The sequence below is a fragment of the Poecilia latipinna genome, unplaced genomic scaffold (assembly GCF_001443285.1).
Source record: "Poecilia latipinna isolate Pla-1442-1.1 unplaced genomic scaffold, P_latipinna-1.0 Scaffold2316, whole genome shotgun sequence".
Lineage (NCBI taxonomy): Eukaryota > Metazoa > Chordata > Actinopteri > Cyprinodontiformes > Poeciliidae > Poecilia > Poecilia latipinna.
The window spans coordinates 56,052-69,672 of record NW_015114932.1 but is presented as its reverse complement, the minus strand read 5'-3'; the positions used below and the strand labels follow the sequence as shown (position 1 = coordinate 69,672).

At 39.4% G+C, this 13,621-nt stretch overlaps 2 protein-coding genes and 1 long non-coding RNA gene across 3 annotated transcripts in view; all 3 read left to right on the top strand.

Annotated features, from left to right (window-relative positions):
* The first annotated feature begins 870 nt into the window (after positions 1-870).
* Positions 871-2,148, top strand: LOC106937314 (uncharacterized). The gene is made up of 3 exons (XR_001422361.1): positions 871-1,056; positions 1,482-1,701; positions 1,924-2,148. It is a non-coding gene; the product is annotated as an uncharacterized LOC106937314 (long non-coding RNA).
* Positions 2,149-6,256: 4,108 nt separating this feature from the next.
* LOC106937308 (extracellular calcium-sensing receptor-like) lies at positions 6,257-9,276 on the top strand. The gene is made up of 6 exons (XM_015018742.1): positions 6,257-6,459; positions 6,577-6,847; positions 6,922-7,725; positions 7,821-8,051; positions 8,143-8,266; positions 8,378-9,276. Exons 1-6 carry the CDS (start codon positions 6,257-6,259, stop codon positions 9,274-9,276), a joined length of 2,532 nt encoding a protein of 843 aa, XP_014874228.1.
* A 1,809-nt stretch (positions 9,277-11,085) lies between these two features.
* Positions 11,086-13,621, top strand: part of LOC106937307 (extracellular calcium-sensing receptor-like) — a 6,466-nt gene continuing 3,930 nt past the window's right edge. The window contains exons 1-5 of the mRNA XM_015018741.1: positions 11,086-11,174; positions 11,293-11,578; positions 11,679-12,500; positions 12,597-12,818; positions 12,894-13,017. Of these exons, the coding sequence (XP_014874227.1) occupies positions 11,086-11,174; positions 11,293-11,578; positions 11,679-12,500; positions 12,597-12,818; positions 12,894-13,017 (1,543 nt within the window). The remainder of the gene's footprint in view (positions 11,175-11,292; positions 11,579-11,678; positions 12,501-12,596; positions 12,819-12,893; positions 13,018-13,621) is intronic.

Below are 13,621 nucleotides of genomic sequence, written 5' to 3'. Positions count from 1 at the left end.
AGATGCTATTAAGAGGAGTACACAAAAGTTGTTGTCTATTTTTGCAAAGAAGTTCACAACTTACAAAGAAGTGGAAAAAAACGAAGTGGAAAAAAACTTGTGTTGTTAGGGGATGTCAAATGATCGGAGTAAAAGGTAAGTAAATATTAATCAAATGCCACAAAAATACTAAAAAGATAGCATTACTTGACCATGCAGTGAGCATTCACTCACCTCTGCATGCTGCATGCTGGAAGTGACTGACTTCAACTAATTATTATTTAGTCGCATGAGTGTACTCATAGAAAAAAAAAGAATACAACTTTAATCCCAGAATTGTCATTCTCATCATTAAATACGGAAAAGAACAAAAAACACAGTGATGTCAAATCAAAGCATGTTACAATTAAGCCTAAAACTATGCATTCCCCTGAGAATTTAAAATGTAAAATTATTTTTCATTTTCCCAAGTTTGTTTCTGTTAGAAAACCTTAACATTAATCTCTCTTTTATTATTTTACTGAAACAAAATACATGCTGAACATTATCTGAAGAGACAATGGGGAAAATCTTTGTTTTGTAGAAAGTGTAAAAAGTGCGTATAAGCAGATTTTGTTACTTATCCAAACACCAGTAAAAGTGACTTCTACACCAGTACTTCTAATAAAAATTAAGATGATTTGTATAGGACAATCCCATAAGTCTTGCAATTGTGTCTAATGCTCATACATTATAATAATAATCTTTACACCTTGGTCGACTAAATGCAAAATAAAATTTGCATGTTCCACTGAGAGTGGTCCAACAAGTTGCCTCCTACGCCACAGACGCTTTAAGAAGACATCTTTGCATCCAACACTTTTGCTGCAGGCGAACCTCTGCAATGACAACATTCACGTTGGGCTTCTTAACTCTCTGCACATGGATAATATCATCTGGCAGCTGGTCTGGGCCGGACCAGTCGACAGCATTTCGCCAGGATGAACATTACCCAGAAAACGAGACTTTAAGCACATCATGTAAATGTTCTGTCATCCACGTCAGTAACAAAGCAAAACCAACTTTGGCTTTTAAGGGGTAAGTAACTTGCAGGTGGAATTGCTGACTTTTCTCTTCACTTGCAGCTTACCTGTTGACATGCACAACGATGTTAGCAATCTGAATGCCCAGGTGTGTATTTTCCCCACATATTTAGGTCCAATTTGGCAGTAATTTACTGAAATCCCCTGCAGGGAATCGGCTAAAACGAAGAAAGTCTTCACACTGCATTAGAACGCCCCTCCGAAGACAATTAGATAATCTCTTGAGAAGATAAGCAGGAGAATGGAATTTAAGTACATTTATTGTAATTATGAACAGAAATCCCTGTTGTGTGATTAAGCTTTTGATGTGCGATCACATTTTATGATGATGGAAAGATGGGAAACTGCTGCAGTACATGATTTTCATTTGAAAAGCAGAATGCAGGAGGTTATATAACAAAATGTTGTTTGTGATTTTAGATCTTCTGAAACGGTTGTGGCCTTTCACGCGATTTTGGCTTTTGAGAGATGCGTGGCGTCCTTGTTGTGCATGCTCTATGATTCATGGTTGTACCTGCTGCAACACGCTAAGCACAATGTGAATGATGCAGAGGAAAAGAGAGAAATGTGTAAATGTGAGGTTCTGCAGTTTGAGGTGCATTTTCTCTCCAAGACTGTCCGTTTTTTACATACGACGGAGGTGAGTGCAACATCTACATTATTCTAAGATTAGAAAAATATAAACTCATGGTTTGACACGTGACATGAAATCAAACACCTGATCAAATGAATGTATAAAAACATTGATTTCTCACTTTGCGTTTCTTATTTTAATTTTTTTTTTTTTGCAACTCTTTTCAGACAGGAATCAGGTCAGAGGATGAAGTTAAATGACAGAAATGTCTGTTGTTTATCTCATCAGGTGAAAGCAGACATTCAGTGCACCCGAACCACCAGCTTTGCCCATCTGCATCATCGGAGAACTGTTTACAGTTTTAGCATTTTCAAGGAGTGTAATACCAAAAACAACATTCTACAGGATTCTGTGTGTACAGACTTTAAAACCGGATCGCTGAAATGCCAAATCCTTAAATTGTGCGGCGTGTCCTCTGATGTGTCAGACAGAGTTTTCCACAGAGTCTGCAGTGGTAAGGTGTGTATATGAACCTTTTCATCTTTCTGTTAGCAGTACTCATGGTTGTTTAAAAATCCATTATAAAAATCTCTCCATCAACAAGAATTGCAGGTATATGAAAAATATTAGTCTGCAATAACGACTCCATGCGCAGAGAGATAATTTTACTCCTTCCAGATTTTCTGAAAGTAGTTCAATGATTGGGGGGGGAAAAATATGATGACATAATAAACACGTTTATTTTAAAATGATCAATAATGTAATACTAGTGCAGAAACACTGCAAAGACACAAAAACGTACTAAGTTTTTTGGTCTAGCTTCTAGTGCAGATATTTTAGTACACTTGAAGTAACACTAAACTAACTTAGGAGTAACTTTTCAGAAAGAAATAAGAACTTGTTTAAAGGCTATTTTTCCATAACATTGATGAAAAATTTTTAGTTGTAAGTTAAATAATTTGTCAGTAATATTTTTTTTATCTATATTAAGGTATTATTGACTTAACAGAAGCTCATATATCTTGCTAAAAAGTTTCTTGTATTCTTGTCTTATTTCAAGTGTACAAAAATACTTGAACTAGAAAACACACCAAAAATACTTGGTAAGATTGTGTGTTTTTGCGGTGTGCGTGTGTGTGTGAGTGACATTCCTATACTTCTGTTCCAGATCTTTTCAATGTCATGCATGCTCCAAGAAGGTAATCTTATTTCTCCTTTAACTGGTCCTGTTAATAATATGCCTGCTTTACTTTTCCTTCCATCTGCCTAACAATCTTGGAACTTTTTCTCTTTTGCAGAAATGTTCAACTTTCAAGTTTGCACAAAAATATGGAGAGTGCATTCAGTTAGAAGATTTTTCCTGGCCACAGGCCTTTTGATGCTAATCTACACAAACAGACTTAAAACAAACTCGGCTGCATCCGCTCCTAACAGCAACGCCGCGGTGGGGATGCTGTTCACGACAGCGACTCGTCATTCCTCTGACTGGTCCGTGACGGCTTTTCACCTTGTTTGTGTTCTAGCAAAAACTATTAATGTTTTAATTGTTTGCAAGGCTGCGCACTTGGTCCTGAACAGATTGTTAAATTTATGCCTGAAGTCGATGCCCGTACCTGTCACTGTGTTGATTTTTTTGATGACTTTTATTGTTACTTTGCTAAATAAAAACTTGATACTCTGGTCTCCAGACGTCAGTATGGAGGGCAGAGTTGAATCGCCACTAAGACCAGGGGCTGGTTTAGCACAGTTTGAGTTTCTGGCTTGTTTGTATTGTTTTTTTTCTCTGCTTCCCTTTTGTTTTCAGTTCATCCTCACTAAGCTGAACTATTCACACATCCTTCTTCATCTCCAGCTTGTGGCATACCCACAACATGTAAGGACACCAAGAAAGTATGTGCTTTTTGTAAGAATATACAGGTTTATTTAATTCTTGAGCCAATTTTCACTGTTTCTACTGAATCAATAAATACTGAAATTGAAATAATAAATAGTTTTTGTTTTCTTCTCTTTTTTTTGCTATTTCTGGTCATTTTATGTTTCAAGCATTTACAGTGCTGTGAAAAAGTATTTCACTCCTGTTTACTGGTGTTCTCATACATTCATATTTTAGATCATCAACCATCTTTTTACGTTGGTATTTTGGGTATTCTGAGCAAAAGCAAAAAGCTGTTTTAAAATTCTAATTTAATGAACATGAGGAACATAGGTTTAGAATAGGTTTAAGTTTGACCATTCCAAAGATAAACCTACCGGTGCGTAATCCAACTGACCTTTATTAAGGTCATGAACTGACCTTAATAAAGGTCAGTTCATGACCTTTATTAAGGTCATGAACTGACCTTGTGGTGGAAGTGGTGGAAGTATGATGGTCCCAGACAGTCAGACATTTCTGACAGTCATGTCTGACTGTCAGAAATGGATTTTCTGAAATCCTGCATTCATTTCACATCACAGACACACTCCAGAAAGTAATTGTTCCACCCTGTAAGTCCACAAAATATTCAATGGAATCATCAACGTGATTTTGGACAAATGTCATACATGTAGCTTTGTCTTTTTGAAAACATATCATGGCTTACAAATATCCTACAAAGTTAATTTGAAGAAATCAAGTCAAATAGAGGCATAGCTTTATAATGTATTTTGAAGCAACCGCTTCAGTACGCTGTTCCTCAGTAACGGTAAAATCAAAGGTAATCAGATGTTTTTTTTTTAAGGAAAAGGGTTTGTGGATCCTTAGAGGTCAGGGTCTGATCAGGATTCAAAGCTGTGTTGTGTTACATTGAGAATGTCTGAAATCAATGTATTTCATCTGGACTGCATGTGACAGACACAACACAATTGTTGTTCTGTTCTATGATACAGAATAAAAGTTTGAAGTCAAAGTTTAAATGGTTTTAATTTCATGGTTCAATTTGTTTTCTATAGATGCCAATCTAGGGTAACATTAAACATGCAATCAGAGCTGCAATGGACTGGCTTAGATCAGCGTTGTTAAAAAGGCCCTCAAATCTTAAACATGGGCTATATGGTGGAAAAGCAGGATTGACGCATAAAGGTAAAAAAAACCTTTTAAACTGGAAATTAGAATTTGATTATTTTCCAGTATCACAAAAACTATTTTCAGTATCACAAATGATATGACTGGCCTTAAAATACATTCACAGCTGTGCCTCCAGTAGTCATGACATAGTCATCTGGACCCCATTGTTTTAATAGATAATGATGATACTGTGTGCAAACTTCTGATTTTGGACATATTAATAAAAAATGAATTCACCTTTTGAATCCTCATTGTGGCATTTAGCATATAGAAATAATTTTGGCAATTCTAATAACTGACGTAAAAAGGAGTCTAGTCCAATTTAACTTTGAAGACAGAAAAAAAAGGTGTGTGTCTTTATATTTCCTTGTATGTAAGCTTTTTATTTCAACTGCATCCAATCAATCAATACATCCATCAAGTTTATTTGTATAGCACATTTCAGCAACAAGGCAGTTCAAAGTGCTTTACGTCACAAAATGAAATAGAAAAACAAAGCCATAGAAGACACCACATAGTCAACAATAGAGAAAAGCAGTAAACATGACATTTTGCTCAGTGTCATCGTTACACATCAAAATGTTGGTTAATGTTTCATCTATTATGGCAACTTTAAACCGGTGGGGTTTAGTCTAGGTTTAAAGGAACTCAATGTTTCAGATGCAGTTTTCTAAGAGTTTGTTCCAGATTTGTGGTGCATAGAAGCTGAACGCTGGTTCTACTTGTTTGATTCTGGTTCTGGGGAAGCAGAGATCAGAACCAGAAGACCTGAGGGGTCTGGGAGGTTAATCCAACAGCAGCAGATCTTTAATATATTGTGATGCTGAGCAGTTCAGTGACTTATAAACTAACAGCAGTATTTTAAAGTCTATTCTCTGAGCTACAGGGAACAATTGTAGTGACTTTAGAACTGGTGTTATGTGCTCCATCTTCCTGGTTTTAGTGAGAATGTGAACAGCAGTGTTCTGGATCTGGAGGATTGATTTTTTTATTTTTTGCAGTAATTAATGCAACTAAAGATAAACACATGGATGAGTTTCTTTAGATCTTGCTAGTCCTTTGATCCTGGAAATGTTCTTCAAGTGACAGAAGACTGACTTTGTAACTGTCTTTATGTGGCTCTGAAGGTTTATGTGGAGTGTCAGGTCAGAGTCCATCACGAAACCCTGATTTCGGGCGTGTTCTCTAGTTTCTAGCTGCAATAACTGAGCTGTGTGCTGACTCTAAGTATATTAAAAATATGAAGTGCTTTAGACATTTTTCATTAATGCCATTTAAAATATAATCACATGAATATAATCCATGTTAAGCATTTCAGTTGTAAACATGTTAGGCATTTCTTTTCCCTAAGGACATCTGCTAAGAACACAAAATTATGTCTGTCAAACTATCAGGATGCAGAGTGTCAAACACGTGGATGTCGGGATTTGTGTCAGTGATGCAAGAACAAAAAGGTCTTGTGAGGATTCCTGATGTGTGTTTTTCGCCAGGGGACTTTTCTCTGACTGTGGTGACAAGCTATAAGCAACTTTAGGTCTCAGGTCAGTGGTGCTTCAGCAGAGAGGAGGGTGGGTTAGCATGGGTTTGATCATCATTCTCTTCCTAACTCTGCTTGCAGGAACAAAGCCAGAAAACCAGACATGCAAAGTGATCGAAAAGACAGAATTAATGGAGTTTTCCAGAGACGGAGATCTGAATATTGCGGGAGTTTTCTCTATAACAAGTACAAGAACATTGGTAGATAACGACTACAAGGCAATTCCGTATTCGTACTGCACAGGGTTAGTCAATGCTAAAGAAGGAGAATTTCATATGATGTGAACTGCTGTTTTTATGCCGTTGTGATCAGTGGTTAAATTCTCAATGTTTATGTGTGGCTCCTCATCCCGTGTTTGTAGATACAATCACAGAGAGCTGAAGTTTGCCAGAACAATGATTTTTACTGTGGAAGAGATCAACAGGGATCCTTCCCTCCTCCCTGGATTAAGGTTGGGTTACAAGGTGTACAACGGATGTGGGACCGAAAACCTGATTCGAGCAGCTATTGAAGCCATAAACGGGAACGATCCGCTGGCCTGCGGCGGTCAGACGTTGGCTGTCTTAGGTCATTCATCCTCTGGTGTGAGTGACGACATAAACACCATTATCAGTGCTGTGTCTGTGCCACAGGTGAAAAGAATCACATTTTCAATTGAAATGCAAACTTGATTAATTAATTTTTTTTCTTTTTTTTTTCTTTCAAGATCAGTCACCTGTCTACGTGCGCTTGTTTAAGTGACAAAGTTCGATACCCGACGTTCTTCAGAACCGTACCAAGTGACAAATTCCAGATCACGGCTCTGGTGCAACTTATGAAATACTTTGACTGGCGATGGGTGGGAATAATTCATTCTGTTGGTACGTACGCGGAAGAAGGTGCGTCTGAATTTGTTAAAGAAGCACAGAAGGAAGGTGTATGTGTGGAATACACGATGGTTTACCTGGAAGCCTCCAAGTCAAGGTTAAGAACAATAACTGAGACACTGAAGGAGTCCTCATCCAAGGTGGTGTTGTTGTTTATGTCGCTGTCTTTCGCCAAAACATTTCTTGCTCATATGGAGGAGTATAACATCACTGGAAAGCAGTGGGTTGGCAGTGAATCTTGGATCTCAGCTGCATACCTTGCTTCTGCAGAGAGAAAGCACATTTTGCATGGGGCAATAGGCTATGCCATTCCTCAGGCATCCATACCAGGGCTCGGAGAATTCCTCCTTACCCTGAAACCGTCTGATGAACCGCACAGTTCTCTAACTAAATCGATCTGGGAGGAGTTCTTTGACTGCAGCTTCACCCCATCTAAAACCTCCACGTTGTGCACCGGCGCAGAAGATCTGCGGACCGTCTCGAGTGACTACACAGACGTAGCAAAATTCAGAGAAGAAAATAATGTTTACACAGCTGTGTATTCTGTAGCATTTGCTCTGCATGTGCTCTTGCAGTGCAAAAACAGCGTAAACCCTGCAACGGGAAACCCGTGTCTGACCAAGGATGAAGTCCAGCCTAAGTTAGTAAGTTTCAAGGGCATATAATGATGAAGATCCTAACTTATTACATGGTTTTGGAAGGGAGTGCTTGTGTAATTTGTAAAATTGTCTCTCCGAAGGTGTTTGATGCCATGAAGCATATAAACTTCACCACTAAGAATGGGGCCAGAGTTTTCTTTGATGAAAATGGTGACTCTATTGCCAAGTACGACCTTGTGAACTGGCAGATGAAGGAGGACGGTTCAGCAGACATAGTCATCATTGGCCAGTTTGATGATTCCTTACCGGAGGGAAAGAAACTGAAACTAAAAGACGATGCGAAAATAGTTTGGGGCGGCTCTAATAATGCGGTAACTATGCAAAACTTTGTCACATTATTGGATAATTTGAACATTTTTAATTCGCTATTAAGTTTCTTGCGTCCTGTTTTGATGTAATCAGGTGGTAAGGTCTGTCTGCAGAGAGCCGTGTCCACCAGGGACTCGAAAGGCAGTAAACAAGAACAAGCCTGTGTGCTGCTTTGATTGTTTTCAATGTTCTGAAGGAACAATTAGTAATAAGACAAGTGAGTGGGAATTTTAACAAGCAGCCTTTTTCTTTAAAAAAGAAAAAGGAAAACAACAAATCTGTAAAACTATTTCTTGACATTGACTTTAGGATGTATTATTTCTTGCAGATTCTCTCGACTGCTCACCCTGTCCACCTGAAGTCTGGCCAAACGAGATGAGAGACGACTGCGTTCCAAAACCCACCGAATACCTCTCCTACACGGAGACCACGGGAGCACTTCTCACTGGTTTTGGCACCTTCGGTGTATTTTTATCCCTTCTCATAACAACAATATTTTTTACTCATAAAGAGACTCCCATTGTAAGAGCCAACAACTCTGAGCTGAGCTTCCTGCTTCTGTTTTCACTCAAACTGTGTTTCCTCTGCTCACTGACCTTCGTTGGTCGGCCCACTCAGTGGTCTTGCATGCTTCGACACACCACATTCAGCATCACGTTCGTTCTCTGCATTTCGTGTGTTCTGGGGAAAACAATAGTGGTTCTGATGGCCTTCAGAGCGAGACGTCCAGGGAGCAATATGACAAAGTGGTTTGGACCCGCACAGCAAAGACTCAGTGTTCTCATTTTGACTCTTGTTCAGGTTGTCATTTGTATAATTTGGCTAACAATTAACCCCCCTTTCCCAAAGAGGAACATGAAGTACTATAGAGACCGAATAATTTTAGAGTGTGCCCTGGGTTCAGCGATTGGATTCTGGGTGGTGCTGGCTTATATTGGAGTCCTTGCTACCTTATGCTTTGTTCTTGCTTTCCTTGCTAGAAAACTACCAGACAGCTTCAATGAAGCCAAGCTAATCACATTTAGCATGCTGATATTCTGTGCCGTCTGGATCACCTTCATCCCAGCTTATGTCAGCTCTCCTGGAAAGTTTACTGTGGCTGTGGAGATATTTGCTATTCTGGCCTCCAGTTTTGGCTTGCTGCTTTGTATTTTTGCTCCAAAATGCTATATTATTCTACTGAGGCCAGAGCAAAACTCAAAAAAGCGAATAATGGGCAAGATGTAAAAACTTTAAGTTGTAATAGTCATAGATTTTTCTAAAATAAAGTGTCTTGATGCTGTAGTTATTCACAAATGTTACATACACTTATTTAAGTACAACTGCCCAGAGTAGATTATTTTATATGTATTTAGTATTTGCTTAAATAACAAGCATTGTCTTGTCCTTTGTGTTTCCAGCTGTTGGTGTTTCAATAAAAAACTTTCACAGATTTTATTGGTTTGGTTTTCAAATAGCATTAATGACATTCAAATTAAATATTTCAACTTCAGCACTAAGTGACGAAAATGGATGAACAGATAAAAGTGATTGATGCTTACACAATTATAACCTTAGATTCTGAAGTTTAAATAATGCATGATAACCACAGTATTGAAGTATCCATCTATTATCTTCCGATTTGTTTTGATTCTGTATTAGCGCCTGCTAATGTTGTTAGCTCTAGCTAATGTAAAAAACAGTGGAGCACAAGCTGATCATGTTCGTTTCAACCGATATCTTGTTTAATTGTACAGAAGGACTTTGAAGCTGTTTGCCTTAATCCAGGCGTTTTGTGGGCATCAATCATCAGCCTCCACAAACGTGATGTCCTTTTGTTTAAAGGCTCAAGTTCATTAAGTAACGCTTTATTTGACCGGGTGTGTATAAGACTGACATGAGACTGTCATAAACATGTCATAACATCTGTCATGAACATGAAGGAGTCTTTATGAATGACTGTAGTCATGAAGTGACACTTTTAATGCAAAGTAGGCATTTTCAATAGACCTTTAATGCAACTTTTAAAGGAACTTTGCATTAAAAGTGTCATTTACCGAATGACACTCCATGGCAACATAGACATTCATGAAGACCTCTTCATGCTCATGACAGTGTCATGTCAGTCTTATGCACACCCTGTCAAATAAAGCATTACCGTCCATTTGAACCAACTTGCATTATCGGCCCGGCATGCGTTGCACATTTGAAAAAAATGCTGACCTCAGTTGGTGAAAAATATGAAAATATATCCAATTTCTTAAGTGATTATGAGATATCAAACTCAACAACATATAGGTTAATAGGAAATTTACAATATATTCAGGACAATATGTTCAACTTTCTCTGACTGCATATTGCGATGTGTGAACAGTGCATTGAACGAATTTAAAAAATAGCATAACAGATCGACTGGGACATATTTTGTTTTATAGAGTGAGTTTTTATAACGTGAATGATATTGAACGAAAGTCTGAGTTCCTGTTTTTCGTTTTCTTAAAGTGCTTGATTATTAGCAGATTATGATTCTTGTTTAAATTACAGATCTATGACTTTGTTTAATCAAACATGATGGACGTTCCTGTCAGGAAAGCTTGATTTCAGGAATGATCTTCCGACTAAGGTTCTCATATGAGGAAGTATTCTTGTTTACAAAAGTTGTGTTAGGAGTCGTGTTCCTTAAAATAACCCATGCATTGCTTATTGCCACTGCATAACTTTAGCCAATATTTAAATCAGCATCAGGTTAATGTGTTTTACACATTTTCTGTTACCACAAACATGTGGCATCGGTTCAGAAATCACCTCCCTGGTCTGCTATCCACCAATCTGTAACTGCCTTTGCCTTGTGGGAAACAAATTAACCCTCGATGACGACACATTTCCCTCCATCCATCAGATCTTAAGAACCGTGTGTCGATCCAAGCCTGACAATGCAGCACAAACATGCGAAAAAGGGCTCTTGTGTATCTGTGTGTTCTCTGCATGAACACAGGTTTTGGCTGTGAGCTCTTGGGTAATTTTGACATGCCAAGTTTGTTTAAGGAAGGTGACATAATGATAGGGGGAATTTTCCCTGTTTTCAACAAGGATGTCAGCAGCGTTGCTACATTTGATGGGGAACCTCCTGCAGTGACGTGTGCCCTGTAAGTTTGACTATTTCTGTTTCTTCGGTCTTAAATTATGAGACTGACTGTCTTCTTTGCAGTAGCATCACATTCTTTTTGTAGCGTGTAAAAAAAAAATGGCCAAATGTCTTTGCAGGTTTGACCTTCGGGCTTTTCGATGGGCCCAAATGATGATATTTGCAATAGAAGAGGTCAACACAGATCCTGCTCTCCTGCCTAACATCTCTCTGGGTTACAAGATTCTCAATTCCTGTTCGTCTCCTACAAACACTTTACGAGCTGCACTAACGCTGGCAAGTAGTCAAAATGAAAAAGAAACAGCTTCTGGCTGTTCTCCACCTATATCCACGGTAATCGCAGAGGCAGGATCTTCTCAGTCCCTGGCGGTCGCTGGAATTCTTGGACCTTTTCAAGTTGCAGTCGTAAGAGATAAAACTGTTTCTGAATCTGTCCTCTGTCGGTGGAAATCACACTGACTTTCTGATACTGCACTAATACTAATATTTTGGGTCTTTTTCCTAGGTGAGTTACTTCTCAACGTGCGCCTGCCTCAGTAACAGAGTTAAATACCCGACTTTCTTTCGAACAATCCCCAGCGACTACTTCCAGGCAAAAGCCTTGGCAGCTCTGGTCAAGCATTTTGGCTGGGAGTGGATCGGAGCCATACAGTCAGACAACGACTACGGACGAAACGGGGTCCTGGCGTTTGCAGAGGAGGTTAAGAAACTAAAGATCTGCATCGCTTTCATCGGTACGGTTCTTCGAACGTACCCTCAGGAAAAGATCCTGAAAGTTGTAGAAATGATCAAACAGTCAACCGTCAAAGTCATCCTGGCTTTTACGCCTGAGGGCGACTTTTACCCTCTGATGAAGGAGATAGTGAAGCAGAACATCACAGGGATTCAGTGGATCGCCAGTGAAGCGTGGATAACAGCGGCAAGGCCCTCCACGCCTGAAATGTACCGAGCTTTCGGCGGAGCCTTGGGATTTGTTGTTCAGAAGATGGACATCCCAAACCTAAATCCATTTCTTATGAATATTAACCCTTACAGAAATCCAAGTGAGCCTTTTGTGAAGGACTTTTGGGAGATAATGGTTGGCTGTAAGCCGTCTTCAAATGCATCGGACACTGGTGCAGCTAAAATATGCTTAGGCAACGAGACATTGATGGATTACACCCAGGATGTGTTCTTCAATGTCTCCCAGCTCAGAGTGGCCTATAACGTGTACAAAGCTGTTTATACTATTGCACATGCTCTTCACCAGCTGGTGTTCTGCCGACCAGCAGCAGGAGGAAAAAATGTGAAGCCTTGTTTGAATGTATCTGAAATTCATCCCAGAGAGGTGAGCAATGATGAAAAAAAAAGAAAAGTTGAACAGTGCTCCTTGTTTTTAGCAAATAATTTTAAGTTTTAACATGACACGCTTTCTTCTTCTAAGGTTACCTATCACCTGCAAAGAGTAAACTTCAGGAATCGCTTTGGAGACGATGTGTTTTTTGACGAGAACGGCAACCCTCCTGCTTCCTACGACGTCATTAACTGGCAGCTCAGAAACGGGCAGGTTCAGCATGTGACCCTGGGTCACTTTACATCCACTAAGAACGGAGAGTTCACACTGAGCATACAGGAAGACAGAATAGTGTGGAGGACAGGACAGATGGTAATATATGAATACTTTTCACTGTCGTATATCATAAAAAAAAATAAATAAAATCCATGCGATGATATTTTTCAGGTTCCAGCGTCGGTGTGCTCAAATGCTTGTCCAGCAGGAACCAGGAAGGCTCAGATCAAGGGGAAACCAGTCTGTTGTTTTGACTGCGTTCCATGTGCAGAGGGATCAATCGCCAACTCAACAGGTAGACAGACATGATTTGAGAGTTTATATCTTCTGCTAAAGCCAATTGATGCAGCTCAGTATCGTGTGTTTTGTGCTATCTGTAATATATTTCCTTTCTGAAAAATAATTAACACTATGATATTGACTTATTTTAAAAGCCTTTAAAATGTGACCAAATCTTTTCATTTATTTATTTATTTTTCATTAACAGGTGCAACAGAGTGCACAGCCTGTCCACAGGACTACTGGTCCAATGACAAACGAAACGAGTGCATTCCAAGAGAAATCGAGTTTCTGGCGTATCACGAGCCCATGGGCGTGGCGCTCACAGCCGTGGCCTTGCTGGGCGCCTCCCTGTCTCTGCTCACGATGGTCGTTTTTATCCATTACAGAGAAACTCCTGTGATAAAAGCCAGCAACTCAGAGCTGAGCTGCTTCTTGCTGTTTTCCCTCTTCCTGTGCTTCCTCTGCCCTCTCACCTTCATCGGCAGACCCACAGTCTGGACCTGCATGCTGCGCCACACCGCTTTCGGTGTGACATTCGCGCTCTGCATCTCCTGCGTTCTGGGCAAAACCATCGTCGTTGTGACGGCGTTTAAAGCCACACATCCCAGCAATAAAGT